Source organism: Rhinatrema bivittatum, chromosome 8 (assembly GCF_901001135.1).
Source record: "Rhinatrema bivittatum chromosome 8, aRhiBiv1.1, whole genome shotgun sequence".
Lineage (NCBI taxonomy): Eukaryota > Metazoa > Chordata > Amphibia > Gymnophiona > Rhinatrematidae > Rhinatrema > Rhinatrema bivittatum.
Window position 1 is genome coordinate 208,946,152 of NC_042622.1, and position 23,453 is coordinate 208,969,604.

General features: G+C 49.3%; 2 protein-coding genes across 2 annotated transcripts in view; both read right to left on the minus strand.

Moving 5' to 3' along the window:
• Positions 1-16,433, minus strand: part of ABHD11 (abhydrolase domain containing 11) — a 109,990-nt gene extending 93,557 nt beyond the window's left edge. Inside the window, exon 1 of the mRNA XM_029613027.1 lies at positions 15,833-16,433. The gene's annotated coding sequence lies outside the window, so the exon portion shown is untranslated. The remainder of the gene's footprint in view (positions 1-15,832) is intronic.
• A 163-nt stretch (positions 16,434-16,596) lies between these two features.
• Positions 16,597-19,486, minus strand: LOC115097434 (claudin-3-like). Its single transcript, XM_029613240.1, has one exon. It carries the CDS (start codon positions 19,348-19,350, stop codon positions 18,706-18,708), a length of 645 nt encoding a protein of 214 aa, XP_029469100.1. The 5' UTR covers positions 19,351-19,486; the 3' UTR covers positions 16,597-18,705.
• Positions 19,487-23,453: the final 3,967 nt, after the last annotated feature.

The following is a 23,453-nucleotide window of genomic DNA, read 5'->3' on the forward strand; positions in this document are numbered from 1 at the left end:
GATACTGCTGGTCTTAGGGGGACAATTTAGAAAATCAGCTGCAGCCACACTGGAAGAGTCGGGAGGGGGGGGGGGGGGGGGGGTACGTCCTACTGGTTGATTGTTACACAGTCAGTGATGTGCTGCCAGCTTCTTATCAGCGCTGTTCCACTTGGTGAGGCACTCCTCACACAAATATTTAACCCTCCACCACTTCTCTCTGTATAACAAAAACTCAATTGCACATGGATTATATAATAATTTAATACTGAAATGCACACGCTAGCCGCCAAATTCTTGGCAGGTTCTGAAAAATGTTACTGGCTCAGCATGGGACTTATCTAAAAATACTGAACAGGAGCTTTGAGACCACAGAGGTCCCGTCTTCAGATGTCACATCAAAGATGTTTTTCACTAGGGATGTGCACCCCCAAAATGTTTGATTTGGTTTATGTTTTAATGTTGTTGTGTATTTTTTTGTTTGTTTTTACTTGGCTCGATCTATATTTTTCTTGGGTTCAGTCTGCCAAATCGAAAAAAAAAAACCCCTCCCCTCTCTTTCCCCGGGACCCTGTCTTTCCCCCTTCCTGCCCCATACCTTGACCCCCCTGACTTCTCCCCATCCTCGGCCCAGCATTTCCCTGACCCTCTCTTGCCCCCCCCCCCCCCATCCTCTGTTTGACATTCCCCTGGCCCTCACCTGCTCAGCATCGCTCAGACCACTTCCGCTCCTACTATCTGCCCAGCATTGCCCTGATTCCCCTCTCTTCTAAAATTCTGGCCAAAATCTACTGACCCCCTTGTCTCTCTTCCTTCCCTCCCCAGCAGTATTCACATCCCCCCCCCCTTCCTGGCTCCCAGCCATCAAAGAAGCGGGCAGCACTGCAACTCTGTCCTCCTTCAAGCCAGCAGATGTGATTAAAAATGGGAGGCAAGGCAGAAGAAGGAGGAAGTGGCAGCCAATGTTCCCTTTAACATTTTGTGGGCAGTGTGTGCAAAAAGGTTCTTGTGTGCAATGTAGTGGACAAATCTGTGCACTGTGTTCTCTGAAGCACCACTCTATTTTCCTTTTTTTTTGTGCATGCTGTGTTTTCCTGTATGCCCTTGTTTCAGGAAGCAATAACCATGGGAGCAGACTTCGATTTGGGAATAAAGCAACATGGGCAGTTGCCTCTGGTGCCAAATTTTCATAGGTGCCAGAGTGCCAAGGTTGCCATTCCGCCATCCCAGCGCTGACCCCACAGCAGCATGAACTCTGCCAAAATTCAGAGTGGGCCCTGTGAGCCCTATCGTGCTGAGAGATCCTGCGTGGACCCGCTCCCTCCTCCAGACAGGCTTCCAGCTACCATGAAAACCCAAGAGCAGGGTGAGGGGGGGGGGGGGGTCACCGCAAGGCCTGTCAAATCTCGTTGGGAGTTGTTGTTGTTGTTGTGAGGTTGGCGGTGCTGCAACTCTGAGGTGAGGGTGGAGACACCGGGAGAGGGAAATATCTGGCCAGGGTTGGGGGGGGGGGGGGGGCCTGAGCCTTTGGGAATCTCTGAGGGAAGCCTCCACTCTTTTCCCTATGGATGTCCCGATTTTAAATTCAGCTCTGAGTGGGAGGAAGCGGCAGCAGCTGCATCCATTATGGCATATGCCTCTGTGTGGCTGAATTAGCCGGCACAGACAACAACACCAGAGCCGCAGACCTCCAATAGGTCATTGGGCAGAAATGGTGCCGATTCCACCGTACAGATATGGGCCTGCGGACAGTTGCTTGAGGCATGGCTCATCTAGCCCATCCTGTTCCAAAGATATATCTGGTTCTCTTTTCACAAACACTTTCCATCACCACCACATCATCACCATCACATCCATCATCACATCCATCATCACCACATCTCCCCCGTCCTCAGAAACCTACATTGGTTACCAGTAAATTTCAGAATCCTGTACAAATCTATTACCCTAATACACAAAACCATCCATCAGCAACTCCAACTCGACCTGGATATCCCTTTCAAACTCCACTCCTCTAACAGACCAACGAGAGATATCCACAAAGGCACTCTGAAATTTCCCCCTACTAAAGCCACTCACCTCTCTACGACCAAAGACAGAGCTTTTTCAATTGCAGGCCCAGCTATCTGGAACAATATCCCAGCAAATCTCAGATTGGAACCCTGCCTCTTAACCTTCAGAAAAAGACTAAAGACGTGGCTCTTTCACCAAGCCTTCCCAGATCCACCGGATAATCACTAGTTTGAGCCTCACTTCTTACAAGGACTTTGACACACTTCCTCCTGAACAATGGACACTGGCATTTCCTGGTTAAAGCATATGCTCTAACCCGTTAAATTATTCGTATCATGTTATATTTATTCTACCTGCCTCTATCTTCCTTCCAGCTTGTCTTTAAGCCTCCAAGTTTTCCATACCTTGTTGATTGTAACTTTGACTTATTCCTTTTCCTTTGTTATCTATTATTTACCAGAATTGTTACCTCAGTTTTACCCTTTGTTAAAATGTAAACCGATCCGATATGGTTATCTACTATGAAGGTCGGTATAAAAAACTGCTAAATAAATAAATAAATAAAATCTTTTGGGCTCCCCATCACCATCTCTGTCTTTCACTCAGTCCTTCTCCCTCTGTCTCACACCCCCATTCCATATCCACTCGCATTCACCCCCTCCTGAGGTCTTGTGCCCTCATACCTTGGCTCTCTTTTCAACACAGACAGCCCAAGTTTGTATTGCTGATTTCAGGGAGGTGGGGAAGGAAACCACATAAGAATATAAGACTTGCCATACTGGGTCAGACCGATGCTCCATCGCGCCCAGTATCCTGTTTCCAAGAGTGGCCATTCTAGGTCACAAGTAGCTGGCAGGATCCGAAATGTTGCGATTGTGCTGCCGATGCCGCTTCAGGCCGGCCGCCGCACCCCGCGGCGGGAGAGCCACCATTGCCGCCATCTCCTTTGCGGCCTGTGCGCTGCCGACTCTGCTGAGCTGTCTCACTCCCGCATGGCCTGAAACGCTGCTGACATTTACCGTTGTGATGTGCTGCCGCCCTACAATTTACTCACAAATTAAAGGGACCAAGGCAGGAAAGGCCCCATGGCCCTTCCTGATGGCGTCCTTCCTGCAGTCCAGTAAAAAGGGCTCTTCAGCCAGTTCTTGGGGCCTTTGCAAAAGTCTGCTAACCCTTTCAAGGTCCTCCATTTTTCCTGTTTCATATTCCTGGTCTCCTGGATCCTGTGGTCTTTTCGTCTTGTTCCTGGTTCCAAGCCTTCGTCCTATCTGGAGTCTTCAGAGACTTCATTGCTAGTTCAAGCCTTCAGAAAATCCTTCCTAGTTCCTTAGTCTTGAGTGCCGAGTTCCTGAGTCCGAAGTCTGAGGTCCGAAGTCCGAATTCGTGAGTCTGAGACTAAATCCGAGTTTCTGAGTCCTGTCCCTGTTCTTCGGAGTTCTTGTTCCAGTTTCCGCCTTGTTCCAAGTCTTTGAGTCCAGTGCCTTCGCCGCTGTTGGCGTGGTCTGCAGCCAGCCCCGGGGTTGTGTAGGGGGTGCGCAGCGGCACCGGACTCTCTCAGAGCTTTCGTCATGTTTCCAAGTCCTAAGCCTCCATCTGTACTCATGCTTAAACCACTTCCAAGTGGCAGTCTGAAAGGGCTTTCGCAGTGGCCGGAGTTGCTGGATTTCAGTTCCTGGAGCATGTTGGACGTCCAAGTGTTCCTGTTCCAAGTCTTCGAGTGCTCCTGTTCCAAGCCGAGGCTGCTCTCCTGGTTCCTGTTCCAAGCTTTCGAGTGCTCCTGTTCCAAGCCAAGGCTGCTCTCCTGGTTCCTGTTTCAAGCCGAGGCTGCTCTCCTGGTTCCTGTTCCAAGTCTTCGAGTGCTCCTGTTCCAAGAAAAGGCTGCTCTCCTGGTTCCTGTTCCAAGCCGAGGCTGCTCTCCTGGTTCCTGTTCCAAGTCTTCGAGTGCTCCTGTTCCAAGCCAAGGCTGCTCTCCTGGTTCCTGTTCCAAGCCCAGGCTGCTCTCCTGGTTCCTGTTCCAAGCCCAGGCTGCTCTCCTGGTTCCTGTTCCAAGCCAAGGCTGCTCTCCTGGTTCCTGTTCCAAGCTTTCGAGTGCTCCTGTTCCAAGCCAAGGCTGCTCTCCTGGTTCCTTTTCCAAACCACGGCTGCTCTCCTGGTTCCTGTTCCAAGCCAAGAGTCTTCCTGTTTCCAAGTCAAGAGAGTTTCATGTTTCAGCCAGCCCATGCCCGGATGTGCTCACCTACCAGCGGCGTGGACCACGGGCAGCCCCGGGGGTTGTGTCGGTTGCGTCGCAGCACAGGGGCTCATGCTCTCCAGCGCCCATACCTCGTCTGCGCTCGCAACACCAAACAGTAGATAAATCCCATGCTGCTAACACCCAGGGATAAATAGTGGCTTTCCCTAGGTCTACCTGGTTAATAATGGTTTATGGACTTTTCTTCTAAGGACTTATCCAAACCTTTCTTAAGTTCTGCCTTTACAACATCCTCTAGCAATAAATGGCAGAGCTTAATTTGAATTGAGTGAAAAAAAATATTTTCTCAACTTTTTTAATGTATTGTGGAATTCTACGGGGTAAATTAGGGTCGGATACTTCTTCTCGGTTAATAGACACTTGGAATGGTGACCTTGGGGGTTTTTATTTTTGGACGCTCGAGCTTGGAAGCATATTTGGGGGGTGGCACATCGTAGTTCCATTTGCCAGAAATGTGTGCTGTTGATGGTCAGATTATTGCACAGGACGTACCGTATCCCCTGCCTTTTTTGCAGCCCTTTACCCTTAACTGAGCCCAGAGCGTTGGCGGGGCTGCGGGGGCATTGGATCCTTCTTCCATATGTGGGTGCAGTGCCCTGAAGTTTGGAAGTTTTGGGCTGGTGTCACTCAGGAGTTGGCTGATATTCTTAATATCCCAGGGACTATTACACCACTAACCAGACTATTGGGAAAATTGGCTGGCTCCGGTATTCTGGTAACTTTTAGAGGTTTAGTCTGTCAGTTATTGCTGGCTGCTTGCTTTACAATCACCACTTTTTGAAAACGGACTCCCTGCTTAAAACATTGGAGAAGCCCAAGTCCGTGAAGTGGCTAACAGAGAACGCCTGCAGGGCACACTTAGAAATGAACAATTTAAATATGATCATATTTGGAAAGCATATCATACTTATCAAGGCAGCGTGTCTAATGTGTAATTGTTCGTCGTGTATTTGGCCTCATTTTGCTCCAAGTGTGATTACAGTACCACTGTCTGCCTGAGTTGTTTTTATGCTATTAGATTGTGCCCTGTTTACAAAATTGTTTTTTGTTCATTGTATGCCTTGATAATGCATAAATAAAGTTAAAAAATATTTTCTACAATTTGTTTTAAATGTGCTGCTCACTAAATTCATGGAGGGTCTCCATGTCTTGTATTTTTTTGAATACAAGACATGGTTCGCATTTGCCCTTTCTACTCCACTTATTATTGTAAAGACCTCTATCATATCCACCCCCTCAGCCGTCTCTTCTCCAAGCTGAACAGCCCTAATCTCTTTAGCCTTTCCTCGTGAGGGAGCCTTTCCATCCAGGAGTGGCTCTATCATGAGGCTTCAAGCAGCAACATTTTGAGGTGGAAGTGCCCCCCCCCCCCCCAAAAAAAACAACCTTGCAGCAGTTGCCTCATTTCCCTGCCTGACAAGAGTCCCCTGACAGGAAGTGAGGCACCGGTGGGGTTCCCATCTCCCACCAGCAGAAAGAGTGCATTCTACCCCGGCTGGCCACTGGAGGGGAGGCCAGGCCCCACCAGCAAATGTAGAACCAGCTACAAGTGAAGGGCAGGGAGCAGATGTGAGGGAAAGGAAGGAAGACAAGGTTGAGTGAGACAGAAGGAGAAAGGATTGAATGAAAGAGGAGATTGAGAAGGGGAGTGAGAGGGGTGAGAGAATGGTTCAGAGGGGAGTGAAAAGAGGGCAGAAAGAATGGAATAGGAGAAGTAAATAAAGGAAGGTGTCAAAATGAGAGGGAAAGGTGAGGAGTGCAGTGAGAGGTAGGGAGTGAATGTGAGTGGAGAAGGCTGAGTGAGAAGTAAGGGAGAGAATATGAAGGGTGAGAAAAGGGAGAGGACATAAGGTAAATCCGTGCACCAGCGGGGTTCTCTTCCCGCGGCAGGACAGCCTAGAGTGGCAGTGGCCTAATTCGCCAGTAGGAGGAGGAAGAAAATGTTGGATGTGAGGGATGTTGAGAGTGTGAGTGGAAGGGGAAGAAAAAAAAGAGGTTGTGGGTGAATGAGGAAGGAAAAGGGAAGGGAAGGTGAAATCAGGTCTGGCACACCTGGGGGCCTCAGCAAAGGTGGAAGAGAGGGAGAGGCTCGGTGGGGCCAGCACAGCCAAAAAAAAAGAGAGAGTGAGGGCTAGCAACAAAGTCCGTGCAGCTGGCAGTGGAAGAAAGCAAGGCGGGAGAGAGATCCTAGAATGAGTGTGCATATGAGTGAGGCAGCATGAGAGTGTGAGTAGGAGGGAGAGGGAATGAGTGAGAGAGGGAGAGTGCACAAGAGTAGGAGACAGGAAGGAGGCGAATGAAAGACATATGTGTGAGTAGGAGAGAGAGTGAGGGCGCATGCGAGAGAGACAGTATGTATGTAAGAGTGACAGGGAAGGAGCATATGTGAGAGAGAATAGATTTGTGAGAGTGAGAGAGAGAGAACATGTCTGTGTTAGAGTATGTGTCTGTGAGAGAGAGAGAAGAAAGTTTGTTGGTCCCTCTCCCTCCCACAAGTCCACAACAATCTCAGGGTTCCCAGGTATGGAGAGTGTCTTTATCTTTATTAGTTTTAATTATTGGGTATTATTTGTTGTATCTGCTGTTTTTAAATATTTTATTGGTGTTTGGGAAATTTAAAAAAAAATAATTTATAATTGAATGTTCTATTTGTCACCTGTTTTAAAATATGTATTCTTTTTATTAGTATGAGTTTACTGTTGTGATTGTTTTATACGTATGTTTTGATTTTATTGTTTGATGTTTTATGAGGAATGGTAATGTTTCACCGTTTCCATTGTTGCACTACATACAGAGTTTGTCTTGTTGCAGTTTCCCGTTCAGTCTTTGTCTGCAGATTTCTATTTATGCTTCATGGTCTCTTTTCTATTCTGTAATTGATAAAGATCTGTCTGAGTTCTACATGTGTGACTGAGGTGAAGTATTCTGCTAGTGTGTAGTTTGTGTTACGTTTGGCAGCTCACGGGACTGCCTCACGAGCCACCGCACTCACCCTAGCTGCTGCTCGACACTGCCGGAGGCCTCCTATCATGGCAGGATGCCGCCATTGCTGCATGCCACTGACTAGCCATCCCAGCCAGGCTGCCGCCTCCCCTTAGGTGTGCACATAATATAGGCCTTGCAGCGGGAAACTCAGAGCGGCGTCTCCTGATGTCATCAGCCCTACTGTTTGTATTTTATTATTTTGTAATCTCGTTTAATTAGGCTATTTTAGTTCATATAGAATTTGAACTGGGCTTTCTATTCTGTCTTATGCTTATTTTGTTTTTAAGTTCTTTTATATCTTAAAAGATTTACTTACTGCTAGTTTTAATTTTAATTTTATATAGTTAAGTTTTATTTGTTGTATTTGGACTAGGATTAAGACCTGGCCCCATTATATTGTGAACCGACATGAAGTGATAAACAAATGTTCGGTATATAAAAATGTTAAATAAATAAATAAAATACTGGGCTATTTAAGCAAAGGCCCCACAGCATTGCCTTGCCTCAGCAACAGATCTCCTGCCTAGAGCAGAGCATATTGCTCCTGTGTTCCTGGTTCCTGGTTCCTCTGTTCCTGTCCTCCGGCCTTGCCCAGCCTGCCTCGTCCAGCCTTGCCTTGCCCAGCCTGTTTTATCCAGTGTCACTGGTGTGTCTTCGTCCATCCTTGGCCTGACTTTCTGATACTGATCCCTTGCTTTGGATCTGACGACGGCTGCCTGCCACCTGGACCTGATCTCGTGCTTTGGACCTGACCACGTTCGCCTGCCGCCTGGACCTGACCTCTTGCCTTGCACCTGACTACACGTGTCGCCTGCCACGACCCTTGGCCTGTCCCACTATCTCCAGCCTGCTTCCTGTCCTGGTGTGTCCTTGGACTCTTGCTCTCTATACTGCCCTTGGGGCCTACCTAAGTCCTGCTGGCTGCCAGAACCCAAGGGGTCAACCTATAGGACAGGCAGCTGGTATAGGCGAAGCTCCAGCCTGTCCCGCATCAGGGCGCGTTTGCCAGCTGTCGGCATAGGCCTCATAGGTTCACCTATGCCACATCACAGTCATCACAGCTTGTATTGTTTGTTTATTTATTGAGTTTTATATACCGTCATTCGGTAGAGCCATCATAACGGTTTACAAAAATATACATTTTTCTTAGCAGTTGTGTAACAGAAAAACAATGTGAACGTATTGGGCTCTATATGTTAGAATCTACTCCTCCAGAGGGGAGGAGTTAGCAATCTGTTATGCTCCGTGGGCGGAGTTAGCAATCTGTTAGGATCTGCTATGCTGATGAGAGTTAGCAGTCTGTTGTGCTCAGCCCCTGAAGTGGGAGGAGTGAGTACTCTGTAAATAGGTGAATCCTTGGGCTGATGACAGCACCCCCAGGAGGATATCCTTGGCAGATGACAGCACCCCCAGGAGGATATCCTGAGAGGGACCACTGGCTAGGCTTGAGTATGGAGACAGACACAAATAGTTCTTTTATTAGACAGGTTAGTAGAACCACCAGAGGTGGCAGTAGAGAGCTATGTCCGGCAGGGCTGAAGACCCTCAGATACTGGAACAGCGATCCCAGGGTGGCAGAGCTGTAGAGAGACTATAGAGAGTGAGCAGACAGGGTATGTTGTATACATAGTCAGTAGTAGATGACACACTCTCATAGATTCTTAAGAAGGCTCAGTAGCTGGAAAGAGTTAGGCCCTCGAGGAGCGAGTACCTGATTCCAGGGAAAGCTCTGAGAGAGTGATGGTAACTCACAATTGTCTGTATCTGCGATAGCTTCCAGGCAGTAGAGAATCTTCAATGTATTCAGGAACATGGGCCCTCGAGGAGCGAGTACCCCCGGTAAGTCCGAGGAGGCAGAGTAGCTTGGACGAATTCGTATCCTTGACCGAGTTCGAATCGTAGTCCTTGCTAACTCAAATTGTAAGCGTAAGTGAAGACCGTTTATGTTGGAAGCGGATGACGTCAATACAGGGGGATGCTCCTGAGGTACGCGCCCTTGCTGGTACATACTTCGGAGTGCACGCACGCCCTACTTCATCAGGAACATGGCGGATCTGCAGCGTCGAGCCGGTCCGGGGACGCCGGGGAGAAGTGGCATTGAGACGCTGCGGCAGCAAGCTGTCCATCAGGCCCGGAGGGAGTTGCCACAGAGGTAGAGAGGGTGGAGCGAGGGCGAAGAGCAGGCACGAACGCAACACTATAGCAGTTTGGCTTGTTCTCTTTTCCTAATAGCAAGTGTATTGGTATTTTAGGGCCTGGTATAATATTTTCAATGTTGCCTTTTTCAAAGGAAGGGTAGTCACTATTTGAAGACTGGCAATTAGTGCTGTTTTGGTATAGGAGGTTTACTATATTGCAATTGTAATTCAGTTTACTCGTGGCTTTCTGAGGGTCAAGCCCACACCCAATATGTGTTACAGTAGGCCTAATACCATATGGATTCCAAGTATCTTTTTTGAAGTGTTTTCTGGCTGATACCTCAGTAGTGCATGTTTATACCATATACATGGTTTTGTAAGTTATTTTTACTTCAGAAGTCTGTACTTTGATGTCCTTTTTCACAAAAGCTCTGTTATTAATACATAATTTTCAACTGCGCGTGGGAAAGGCTGGGGGAGGAGGGAACAAAGCTATAAGGGTCACCTGGGGTGCCACACACATACCTCCACCATTCACTCATCTCCCACTTCCCCAGGGCGCAAATGCTGGGGAAACATGGGGGACAGGTGGTAGGGTTCCTGGGAGTGTGGCTGCCGGGTTGCCAGATTCCTAGAATTGTTACCCCGGACACTATCTGCCACTCTTCTGGGAACCCTGATCCCACCTCTTCCCTAGCATTTCACATTAACAAAGGAGCCGGACTTCAAGGGGGTCTCCCCACCCCCTTTGCCTTCTTGCTGATTTGATCTGTGCCACGCCTTGAGGGCGCCGTCTCATCCCTCACCTGGGGCAGCAGATTGCCTTGAGCAGCTGCTGTTTCCACCCTCTTTTATCATTTTGGATGCCCTTCTCTGTACCTCTCCCAATTCAGCCCTCTCTTCCCCGACATTCACCCCCTTTTGTGCCAGCCCCCTTCTTTACTTTCCCAACATTTATACCCTCCTCTTGCACCATCTCATCAAATCACCCCCTCCCTCCTCGCCTTCCCCCAACATTCCCCCCCCCCTTTCACCCCACTACCATTCTTGCTACACCAGCATTCAGCCTCCCTGTCAGCATCTACCTCACCTTCCTGTCCTGGGCTTCAGGGCGCCTCCTCCCTCCTCCCCTCTGCCCTCACCCGAGTCTGCTCCCTCCAGCCACTACCCTCTCGCTGCCTGTTGAACCGAGGGGGGCTGGGAGCCGATGAAACTGCAGCGGATACAGAAGAATGGAACTAAATTGCTCTGTTGCCTTCTCCAGACCCCCCCCCCCCCCCCACTCCCCCACTCTCCTCTTCCCCCCGCAAGCTTTCCTGGAGGAGAGGGGCTGAAGCAGTAAACAGAAGGAGCTGTCTGAGATTCGGGGGGGGGGGGGGCGTAGGCCACGTGTGACCCTCGGCTAGTGACACCGCTGACCTGGGGACTAGGGAGCAGCGGTCAATCCTGCATCCCCAGCTGACCCCGGGCGCGGAAGGCCTTCACTTCCGCATGGCAGTGCACAAGGCCCCCTCCCCCCCGAGCCATGGGGTCCGGCCCTGCACCTGTTTCTGTGTCTGACCGTGGCTGCGGCGCAGCTGCTGCTCTGGGTGCCCGGCTTTAATGCCCCTGGCTGTGTATTGTGATAGCCATGGGTGTGCCAGTGCCAGTGCCGGCTGACTGGGCAGCTGCAGAGGGGATCGGTGGGGACGGGAGAGGCTGCGCACACATCCAGCCCTCCCAGAGACCTTTACTGCTGCAAGAAACAATGCAGGCCTCTCGAGACTAAATAACTATGGCAACCAAAGCCACCTGCTTCCTAGAAAGAGGCACCAAAACTCCCCCCCGTGTAACCAGAGAAAACGCAGGACGGCGAACCAGAAAGAAACCTGCGCTCTGATGCCCAGAGCACATTCACCAGGTACTCGGGCCCCGCGCCTCTCTGTGGCGGGGGTGAACGGCAAAGTTACAAGACGCACAACCGCAGCCTCTCTTTTTCATGTGACAGAATTTTGTGGCCAGGTTGCTTTGTTCCTGAGACACTGCCCCCTGCAGCCGGCACTTTAGATCCTTAAACTAACACTGGCCCTCCCCGACACCTCTCACGCCCTCCCTGCCTCTTCTCACACTCACCTCTCACTGCTCCTTCCTGACCCCTCACACACCCACCTCTCACCCTTCCTTTCTGACCCCTCACACACCCACCTCTCACTATTCCTTTCTGACCCCTCTCACACCCACCTCTCACTATTCCTTTCTGACCCCTCGCACACCCACCTCTCACCCTTCCTTTCTGACCCCTCACACACCCACCTCTCACTATTCCTTTCTGACCCCTCTCACACCCACCTCTCACCCTTCCTTTCTGACCCCTCGCACACCCACCTCTCACTATTCCTTTCTGACCCCTCTCACACCCACCTCTCACCCTTCCTTTCTGACCCCTCGCACACCCACCTCTCACCCTTCCTTTCTGACCCCTCGCACACCCACCTCTCACCCTTACTTTCTGACCCCTCGCACACCCACTTCTCACTGTCCCTCCCTACCTCCTATTAAACCCAACTCTCACTGCTTCTTCCTGCCTCCTATTAAACCCAATTTTCACCCTTCCTTTATGACCCCTCCCTCACCCACCTCTCACTGCTCCTTTCTGACCCCTCCCACACCCACCTCTTACTGTTCCTCCCTGCCTCCTATTAAACCCAACTGTCACTGCTCCTTCCTGATCCCTTCTCACCCACCTCTCACGGCTCCTTCCTGACTCTTCCCACATCCACCTCTCACTGCCTCTCCCTGCTTCCTATTACACCCACCTCTTACTGTCCCCTCACACTCACCTTGCACTGGCTCTCTATGTACAGATACACATAAGACTGTCCCTGCTCCCTTGAGCTTACAATTTAGTCAAGACAAACATGCATGACAAACAAGAGGTAACAAGTGTATTTATTATAGAGAAGTGGTGATTTAAAAACATCCTGCAAAGGCTGAGTTTTTAGATTGGACACTCTGTGACATCCTCAGTTCCTCTTTCCCATTCCTTCTACTTTTGATTTCTCTTTTTTACCCTGTTTCTCAGCCCCCCTCCCCCAGGCTCATCACTCTCTCTCTCCTCCTTTCTGTCTCCCTCCACCCCTTTGATTTCTCTATCCTTTGTTTCTCCCTTCCTCTGTTCTTCTCCTTCTCTCCCTCTTGTTTATCTCATTCTGCAGACAGCTGTTGGTTATTCTCTCATGGGGGAAATCTTGTAAAATGAGCCACATGCCTATCTCCTGCCCCAAGGAAACATAACAAACAAGCCTATGTGTTATGAGCCGGGGCTGCTTTATTACCAGCGCTAGCCTTTGGACTCTAAAGGACAACTGTTTAAACGGACAAGTATAAATAGCCTTTAATTGCCCTGAAGATTATCAGCTGCTTCCATACCTGAACAAAAAAAGGACCCCCCATGCCTTCAGGTGGGAAAGCGGTTCACCCATCTCCTGCTGGAGGCACTGCAGCCCAGCAGCACCTCAGGTCGTAACCCTTCACCTTCACCCTACGGGCCACGGAATCTTCCCCAGGGACAGGGGGCAGATCCGTCTGAGAAAGCAAAACCTTTTCCCAGGGCCTTAGCAAACAATGGCCGATAAGGCCCACAAGGTCCCTACAGTCTGTCCAGTCCTGATTTACAATATCGGTAAAACCTGGGACTGGTTAGGTTTTCTCTCACATTCAAGGATTCCCAGTGCCCCTCTCAGGTTTTCTTGAATTCTGCTTTCGCTTCCACCAGCCTTTCCGTGAAGAAATATTTTCAGCTGTTAGTCCCAACCGGAAACGTACTGGCGGGAGGAGGAAAATGTCGGAGGAGCTGGTGAGGGCCCACCTACAGGATATTACCATAGGGTTGGGAGAAGGGGTTAGACGGGCATTGGCTTGAGGAGGCGAGGAGAGATAAGAGAGAGTACAGCTGAAGAGAAGGGAAGAATGGGGGGAGGGGGGTACTTGGGAGGGGGAAGACAAAGAAGGAATTGTAGGGGTTGGGAAAAGGGAGATGGAGAAGGAGCTGGAGGCTGGGAAGGCAGAAAGTGAGGAATGGGTAGATGGAGGATGGGTAGAGAGGGACAGAAAAGATGGGGCAGGATAGAGAGACAGATGGACGGAGCTGGAAGGAGGGATGAGAGAGAAGGGGCTGAGGAGAAGGTGAGGGAGTGAAGGAGGCTGCAGAGTAGAAGGAGGAGCATGAGATAGCTAAGAAGGGAGTGAAAGATGGTGAGGGGGAGTTGATGGTTTAGGAGGTGTGAGAGAGGGAGAGCTTGTAGGAAGATGAGGTAGACATAGGGAAATTGGAAGACTGGGAAGGGTGATGGAGGTGAGGCAATGGGAGATGGAGGAATAAGACCAGAGAAGGGGGAGGGGGATATGCCACAGAGGCAATATAATAAAATTGTGGAGAGATGGAGATGAGAGAGAGGTGTAGAGATTATGATGGTGAGAAGAGACAGGAATTAGACGTTTGAGGGTGGGGGGTGGAAAGATGCCAGATGAGAAAGAAAATGAGGAAGAGGAATCAGAGAGGGTGAAATCGGAGAACGATGTAATGAGAAAAAGACAAAGGCAGAGATACATATTTTAAATGCAGATCTCTTTTTATGATTTTTTTAGTTTTAAATTCTTTTCAAAATTCTTTTAATTAAAACATTTTAGAACATGGAAATTGTTCTATATTTGATTGTCTGCAGGCTTTTAAGGGGATAGTTTCCAAAGAGCCCATGTAAGAAAGTCAATACAAAAGCACATTAAGTCCACTTTAAAAAGTATCCCACCAGATCTGCCCAATGCAAGTCGCATCTAAAACATCCCTGGAAATTTACATGCACACTTTTTTTTAATCCAAAAGAATGCGCCTAAAATCAAAATCCCTCCCCAGCCCTGCCCCCAGGATCGCCTACGCTCAGTCCAGGAAAACGTACGTGCATACCAGACAGGTGCGCCTAGGTTCACCTGCGTATCGGGCAGGCAGTATTGTAAAAGGCCCCCCTTCCGGTGCCTATGCGCCTCCCTGTTTTCTTGTTAGTGCTATCTCCTGCACTATTTGGCAATTTATTTTCTTAGTTGGGGGAAGGGTGCATGCTATAGCTTTTAATCCCCTTCCCTCCCTGACAAGTTTTCCAGAAGTCAACAGTCTCTAGATCTAGATCAGCCAGTCCGGTTTCCAGGAGGCCCGCAAAGAATATGCGTGAGACTCGGTATATGCACATTTATCTCATGCATATTCATTGTGCATCTCCGAAAACCCGACTAGCTGTGGGGTCCCCAGGACAGATTTGGGAGGCCCTGATCTAGAGCTTCCTTTGCACTATAAAACCCACAACATATTTTATTGTGCATCATTCATCTCTTTGAGGTATTTGAACGTCTCTATCACATCTCCCCATTGCTCCCCTCCACACATATTTAGGTCCTAGTAACATAGTAGACAAACTGAGCCATTCAGTCTGCCCAGTTATCCTTCTATGGATATATCCCAGCTGCCAGCCTTGAACCCTCAGAAGATAAGCTCGCCTTTCCCAGGAGAGTTTTTGTAGTCCTCCTTCATCGTATGCCACCATCGTGGGTGCTTTCAAGCTCCTTACCTCGACCCTGTGCCATTTTGGAAGCCCTTCAGTAGACCATCTCTGCTTTGTCTATATCATTTCAAAGGTAAGGCCTCCTGAATAGACATGTTTGTAATATTTACACCTTTGATTATTTTATTGGATATTTGTTGATCAGTTACAGACATTCTCTTGTTACATGTAATATTTACACCTTTTGATTATTTTATTGATTATTTGTTGATCAGTTATAGACGTTCTCTTGTTACATGTAATATTTACACCTTTGATTATTTTATTGGATATTTGTTGATCAGTTATAGACGTTCTCTTGTTACATGTAATATTTACACCTTTGATTATTGTTTAACTACCCATATGCTATAGATGTTCCTTGTATCTAACAAAAGGAAACTGTTGTCTTCCTGCACCTCTCAGTTCTCTGTAAACCGATGTGATACGTAAAATCGAACACCGGTATATAAAAAACAAACAAATAAACAATACTAGTGGTGAGGTCTGGCCAATCATCCGTATAGTGGCAGAATCACCTCCTTTTTTCCTACTGATTATGCCACTCCCTTTGCTTCTGGTCACTACCTTGTCCCACTTTGCTTGGCTACCATGAGATGATCAGATAAAGATTTCTCTTTCCTGTCTGGTACACATCAGTTTCTGCTTACCCTCATCGCAGACCACCTTTAGCATTAAATCTTAACAACTAAACTTGAAGACTCTGAGTTTGCTTAGGCAACTCCTCATTAAGGGTGTGCACAGACATTTTTTTTCTTTTGTTTCATTTCTTGCTTGTTTAGCTTCTTTTAGTTTGTTTAAAACTTAAAAAAACCCCAAAAAGTCAGCCCCTATTGGAGAAAACAAATCCTCTCCACCTCCCCAAACGCTCTTACCATAATATTCTTTTTCTCCGTGGAGCAGAAGCCATCCCTGGATCGCTCCTGCCTTGCCGGATGGAGTTTAGCAATGGCACTGACCCGGGTCTGGGGATCGCACCTGCCCTGGGAGGGATTTTCCTTAGCTGCACACCCCTGCTCTTCGTGTATTCTTCTCCATCTGGAGTGAATAGTCTGTTTCAGATTTTTGTGTTCACAGAAAGTCAAACTTGTCTTGCACAAGCCCGAAAAATGAAACAGAAGCGGCCCCCAAAATAGATGCCTGCTGTCTCCTTCTCTTCCCTTCAGGCTAGGTAAAAAAAAAACAACAAAACAACCTACCCCAGCGAGAGGAAAGAGATCCCCCCCTTGGATTAAGAGACCCTCACCCAGGGACAGGGACTAGATCCGATTGTACTGGGTTTTCCCTTTGGGCATCCATTCCCAGTATAGTCCAAGTCACAGTGGATGCTATAAAGTTTTATCAGCTGGAGCCCCTGATACACCGTTTGGTTTATTTCTCCTCGGATAATTGATCACAGCAAGTCCAGGCTTCAACCCTTACAGCAACTTGTTCACAACTCCCTTGGCCTCCTCTCGGCCCCGCCCCCGCAGTGCTATGCTCTCCTCCCCCTGCTGCGCTCACAGCTCCTTCCCCCCACACATCCCCCCGCCCAGCAATGCTCACAGCGCCGTTCAGTCATCATTAATAGTACTCCTAGTTCTCCAGACCAGATCTCTTGGGTCTCACGGGGAAATAATCCTCACGCCACCTCAACATGTTACCGAGAGTGTTGTTAGCTTTTATTGCAAAAAAAAAAAAAAGTAACTTAATACAAAATGCTATGCATGGACCATCTTTAACAGTAATCAGAATGCTATTTAGACATTTCTTTACAATCACATTAGTACGCAGGAGAAAAAAAACAAACAAACAAACAAATCGAGTCACTCTGTGACGGAGGTCGTGACAGTGACAGTCCCGAGATCCACCGGGCTCGGCAGGGGTGGCACTGGAAGTGACCCTGGGGTTGCACAATAATGGCATGGAGATGAAAAAAGAAGCTGTTCATTTAACATAAGCTGGTCTCTACTTACACCCGAATGCAAGAAGTGAGAGCCAGGCCCAATTAAATATTGACACATCTAAAGTCAAGAGCAAAGAAAACACTGAATCACCACCAGCCAACTTCCCTCTTCCTTCTGTTCTGCCCCTGTCCTGAAAGAGTTACCCACACCTTATCCCACCTGAGGAAATTCCCCATCCCTCCTCCCTCCTCAGCACGCTTAATCTACCTTGGAATGTAAGCACCTAGCCCTCCCCCCCCCCCCCCCACCTGCTGCAATTTTGGGGTCCATCCTGACATTTTTAAAGCAGGAGGAACTCTGGGCTTTCAGCTCCTGCTTCAGACGGGCCCTCTGACAACAGCTGCTTGGTTTTGATGGTTTAAAATTGCTGTATTTAGTTTACCCTCTGTCACTGTACCGGAGAAATGACATATAGCAAGCTCAGGATGTGTTTTGCCCAGTTGATGCCCTCAGGCTGTTGAACAGTCACTTGCCTGACTCCTTCAACTGTAGCGAAAATGCATCCCTGGCTTTGTATTTCATCTCCTGGGGGGTGGAGAGTGTGCAAGCCCCATAGTTACAACCGGTACGTCTGCAGCTGAGGTGAGCTGGGGAGGCAAAGCAGAAACAGGCAGCCGTCAGTCAGTCACCCCAGGGTCTCACCGGGGAAGGATGCCAGTCCCAGGGTGCCCCGAGGCAAGGGGGGTCAAAGTGGGAAGTCCCACCCAGCCCCCGAAACTGCTCATTAATCTTTGCATGCGCCTGAGATTACAAGGAAGCAAACAGCAAGAAATTCCCGAGAGGAACTGAAGCCCAGGAGAGTTAAAAAAAAAAAAAAAAAGGCTCTTAGTAGTACACAGGGGTGGGTGGCCAGAGATTCAGACAAAGAGAGCATGGCTGAGGAAGCCTTCCTGGACGCACATGCACTCCATGTGCCCGAGAGAGTCTCCCTTCCCCGCTCTTTACTGTCATGGATGACTGCCTCTCTTTCATCTATTCATGGGACACATGCTTTAGCTATAACGATTTTTTTTTTCTGCCTTCTTAAGTACTTTGCTCCAGCCTTTCTCACACGGTTAACACGTCAGCACTAACCCTATGTGGCCCGGATCCCTCCCCAGCCTCCCCTGAGGCACTAATCCTGCTGATACCTCACCCTCAAGCAGCCTTTTCCAGTTCTCAGCTGCACCAAACGCTCTTCTCCCCTCCCCCCACCCACCCCACAGACCTGTCGCTTTTCTGTGGACCAAGGCTCAGAACAGTGAAAACCCATCTACCCTCGATCATCCCTCTCCGTTTACTTTCCGTTCAGTAAAATTCTTTGCCCAAAGGCAGTCCTTCGTTCCATTCACCTCTCCTGTCCTGGAGCGCCAGCATGACCACCAGCAGATCGTGGGGGGTGGGGGTCATAGTCCAAAGCTGAATACTCCACAAAGATAAGAGTCAACTCTACTGCAAGTCGCCCCTGTTCGGTGTGGCTCCAGGAATTTTGCTCCCACATTCCAATAATCTCTAGTCTAAATTCAGTTTGTCCGATAGTTAGGTGTCCCCAGGCTGTGAAGGAGGTGCTGGCCCTGGCCCCCCAAAAAAAAAAAATGAAATCCACTGTGTGTATGTACATGCCTCCATCAGAGCCCAAGCAAGGAGGAAAGGGGAACGGGCACGGCATGGAGTAAAAAAGTCTTTGTATTGCCATGTGTGGGCTCAGTAACGCCTGCCCACGTCCACAGGAATCCTCACTGGTCTTGGAGTTTTCTCCCCCTACCACCTCCAAGTTCAGAAACGGTCTGACGGAGCTCCAGCGACGAAGCCAAGCCCGGGGCTCAGACGTAGTCCTTCCTGCCATAGTCTGGCACGGTGGACCTAGCGGCGGAGTACGCCATACGGGAGGCGGGGTACTTCTCTTGCCTGGGGGGGCAGGAGCAGCACAGCATGGCCCCCCCTATCACCTGCAGCGCCGCCGCCGCCCAGCCGATGTAGAGCGAGGCGCCCAGCTCTCGCTTCTGGGAATCGATGAGTATGGGGTTGTAGAAGTCACGGATGATGGTGTTGGCCGACCAGGAGACGGGGATCAGGCACATCAGCCCGGCCAGGATGAAGGTGATGCCCGAGACGATCATGATCTTGGCCTTGGCGGACTCGTCCCCCACGCAGTTGGTGCACTTGGCCCCCACGATGGATATGAGCAGGCCCAGGACGGCCACCACGATGGCGATGACGATGAGGGCGCGGGCGGCCTGCAGGTCCTGCGGCAGCGCCAGCATGGAGTCGTACACTTTGCACTGCATCTGGCCCGTGCTCTGCACCACGCAGTTCATCCACAGGCCCTCCCAGATGATCTGGGCCACCACGATGCTGGTGCCGATGAACGCCGTCACCCGCCACATGGGCAGCGCGCAGGTGATGATGGTGCACAGCCAGCCCAGGACAGACAGGGAGACCCCCACAATCTCCATTCCCATAGACATGGCTGCTGCTGCTGCTTCCAAGGGTGCGTCGCGAGCAAGGCTTTCCGGAGTGGAAGGAGTGGGGCAGGTACGTCCAGCCTGAGAGCTCTGAGCCGTTTCTAACGGATCAGCCAGGGCACCTGTGTTTCATAAAACACTGTGTGGAGATGGGGCTGGGTTTCAGTGATCTCACTGCACTCCTCACTCGAGAGGTGGAGCTCCAGCAGTGTAATTTTAAAGTGGCAGTCCACCTTCTCCCAGGTCCTCCTTTTTTTTTTTTTTTTCTTCCCTCTGATCTCTGAGCAGGAAAGGCAAAACGGCAGGCAGGAATATTTAAGCAAAATAAGGGCCCTATATCCCAGTGTGGTCTAGGAGCTGAGGGCTGCCCCTGTATCATTCTTGGTACTGAAGGCAGTGGAGTCTGGGCAACTAGGACTGTAACCGTGCCCCGAAATGTGGAATCCAACTGCTGTAATACAGATCCTAGCAGTATGGGAGCTGCCGGTACAATCTGTACTCCCAATTCACGATGGAAGCTGAGGGTGGGCTCTGTACCTCCCCCAGTTCATTGTGAAAAGTTGAGGACTCCACTGATGTCCCAACGCAACCTCCTATACCCCCACTGCAAGGTGGGAGCTAGGGATGCCCGTGCATTGTAAGCGCTGAGAAATACAGCCACACACCTGTTACCCCCCTGCCAAGGCAAACTGCGCAACCTGTGCTTTGCTGATATTTGGAAGATGTGCAGGAATGTAGGTGGAAGGTGAGAAGGCCTGCAGACGTGCAGGTGAAAAAGGACTGAATTTGAGGAGCACTGCAGAAATACAGGAGGAGGCTTAAGAAGATGCATCAAGTCCCTGGAGCACAGAAATTAACCCCAAATTGTAAGAGTTGCACAGATTGCCTTATCAGGGAAAATTATTGCGGCAGGCCTTGCGAAATGCCAGGGGGGGGGGGGTAGGCCGGAGAATGGAGAGCTAGAGATGGAAACCAATGTCCGGGAAGAGAACCAGGCACCAAGGTGAGAACATGGCAGGAGCAGGGGCAATGGGAAAGGACGCAGGAACGTTGCCAAGGCAGAGCTGTACTGAGCTTATCCCATGGCAAAGCTGGCGAGAAAAGCCATGTGGATTTGCATCGTAGCTTTATCTACAGGAATAATCCGAGCCCCATGGTTTCCTGCGGCAAATATTTTTCAGTTCTCTGGCACTCTTTCCTGACTTTGCATAAAATGTACCTTATTTAATATGCAAAACCATTTTATGTTTATAGAAGTGAAGTAGTTTTCCAGCCTTTCTAGGGTGTCTGGATATTTCGTTTTCTTTTATTTTGCTTTTCTTTCATTCTTTTCGCTGTTTCAGCTTTCACCTCTTTTTAGTTTTACCTTTTCGATGCTTGCTTTCTCCACGTTCTTCTGGCTTCCCTTCTCACACCTTCACCCGCTACAGCCTTCTCACACCTTCACCCCTCTCTTGCCTGCCTCCACCTCCACCCCTTTCCCCCTCTACTATTCTTTTCTCTCTTCTTCCCAGGCTCTCTTCCTCCCTCTCTATTCTGTCCGATCCCTCCTGCAGCTTATCATCCCTCTCACATATCCCTCCCTTCTCTGCTCTCTACCCCCGGACCTCTCTTCCCTTCTCCTTCTCCTTTCCCTATTCCATCCCCATCCTCTCTCCATCTCGTTCCTTCCCTCTCTCTCTCTGCTCTTCTTTCCTTCCCTCTCTCTCTGCTCTTCTTTCCTTCCCTCATCCTGTCTCTCCTTCCCACCCTCTCCCCCCTCTCCAGCCTGTCTCCGCTCCCCTTCCTTTTGCTCAGGAATGGAATTTAAAAACAAGAGGGAGTTTGCTACATTGATCTGTAGAAGAATTGTTTTTCCACATTGTTACTTAATATAAAATGCCAATAAAGGTATGTTTCAAAAAAAAAACAAAACAAAAAAAAAAACAAGAGGGAAACCAAAAAGTAGCCTGAGCTTGTTGCTTGCTCCTGGGGGAAAAAAAAGAAGATCCCCTGCAGGATTCCTGAAAGGCGTCCTGATTTATTTGCATAGAATATTTAGCTACCCCATAGCTATCTCTTTTCCAATGAAATAGCCCCCGATGGGGCAGCCCCTCAGTGCATGTAAATTCGTTTATCCCATTGCTAAATGCTAAGTGAATAATCCAGTAGTAGGGCTGGCTGTGGGGAGCGCCCAGCTCCTGTCATCCCAGCCTCTCTCAGCAGGAGGCGCTGCCAGGAAAAGAGGCAGGGAAGCTCCCAGCGCGCGCTCTCCCAGGCAGGAGGCGGCGCAGGCTCGCGGGCTGCTGGGGAGGGCGCGCGCAGCTTCCTCCCGCCAGCCTCTGCCAGCATGCGGCGTTAGTTACGGCGTTAGATGCCTTTCGTTTCATCTTCCGGTAGTAGTTTATGGAAGGCCTGGCGCAGCTAATCAGATCTCACATTCAACAAGCAGCAAGTAAACAGCTGGTGGCCCAAAAGGGAAGCCTATCAGAGCCCTGAGCTGATAAGATGGAGCAGGGACCGTTTGCAGGTCGCTGCCCTTTACCCAAGTGTGATAAGCTTGCCCGGAGCTCATTCACGGCTGATATCACAGCAGGCTCATTAGGATACTGCGTAACCGCGGCATTCAGAAAGAAAGCTGCTCTATTACCATCAGGACAAAACGCTGCTGATCCCAGCCTAGGCTGGCAAGGACCCAGGTGCCAAAATAAATAGCAACACACAAAGGGCCTGATGTAATAAGCCATGGATTAAAACTGTGGTTGAAAGTCAGCATTCAATTTCTTAACGCACGCACTACAAAAAAAAAAAAAAAATTATATCCTGATGCAGTAAGCTAATGATATGCTAATACCATCGGGAGTCAAAAAAGAAAAGCAGGCTAACCCAAAAGTACGCCAGAAGACATGCCTGGCACACATAAAATACGATTAAAATATGATTAATGCACATAAAATGTTTTCTGCACAGAAATCATATTTTCTGCAAATAGTGGCTTCTTTGAGTACAAGGCATTATTTATAGGTATAAAGCATGCTTTATGCATGATTTATGCGCACAAATTCTGAATATAGGGCCCCCGCACCACAGACTCCAGGTTCATCCCCATAAACTAACATGAACCCAAGTAACATTACTCCAGCTTTGACTAGGAGTTAAATTTGCAGCATTAAGAAAGCATGCGTTCAGCCCACACGCCTCCCTGCATCGGGCAATAGCAGCTTATTAGGTTGTGGCCAACGATTAGCTGGCACTCCGGGGAGAGCGAGAAGTGGGCACCCAGCATCAGGATTTAGATTCAGATTCAGGAAGCACTATCAGCATAACAAGTTGTACATACCTTGCCAAAGTAAAACATCAAGTGACTGAAAATTTCTTAAAAGCAAATCTAATATTAGTAATAGCAGTGTAATGAAATGACAACTTATGACTATATCTCACCAAAGACTGGGAATCATTGAGTGAATTTTCATAGCTGGGTGTCATTAAATCAGTGTCCCTATCCTCAGTCTGAGGTCTGGATAGGGCATTTATTATCTAAGGCACTCCATGCCCTTTCTGTGCTAATCTTGAATTGTGCTAGAGAACAAATATGTAGTTTTTTTTGTGCGTTATTTTAAGATGGAATGCATGTTTTTAAAATCTAGATTCTCCAGCATTTGAGCAGGGCCAGTGTTAGATATGATGGGGTGCAGAGCAGAAACTTGGGAGGGGGGGGGGGGGGTCCTGATCCTGGGTTCCCCTGGTTGTTGTGGTCATCATCCTCCCCCCTTCCTCCCTTCATGGCCACTTCCTGAGTCCTCATCATCCTACTCCTCTTTCCCCAATCCTTGGGCAATTCCTCCTCCCTCCACCATCCTCTCTCACTGCCACCATCTTCATCCTGCTTTCTCTCCTTCCTCCTCCTCTTCTTTTCCTCCCTCGCTCCTTCCTGGGCACTCCCCCCCCCACCCCACCCATCCCTTGCTATGGCCTTTCTCAGCATCTCTTCCAGGTTCCTCTTGCCCCATCTCCAGCTGTCTCCTCCCCTCATTTGACTGGTCCCAGGCCTGCCAGAGATCTTCAGATCTCAGCAGTAGGAGGGAATATCATGTTGGGCCTGTCAGAGGGCCATGCTCACGGGCGAC

What these genes read in the sequence shown, in the direction of transcription:
- LOC115097434 (XM_029613240.1), bottom strand. Translation starts at nt 19,350, where the DNA reads ATGTCTATGGGAATGGAGATTGTGGGGGTCTCCCTGTCTGTCCTGGGC.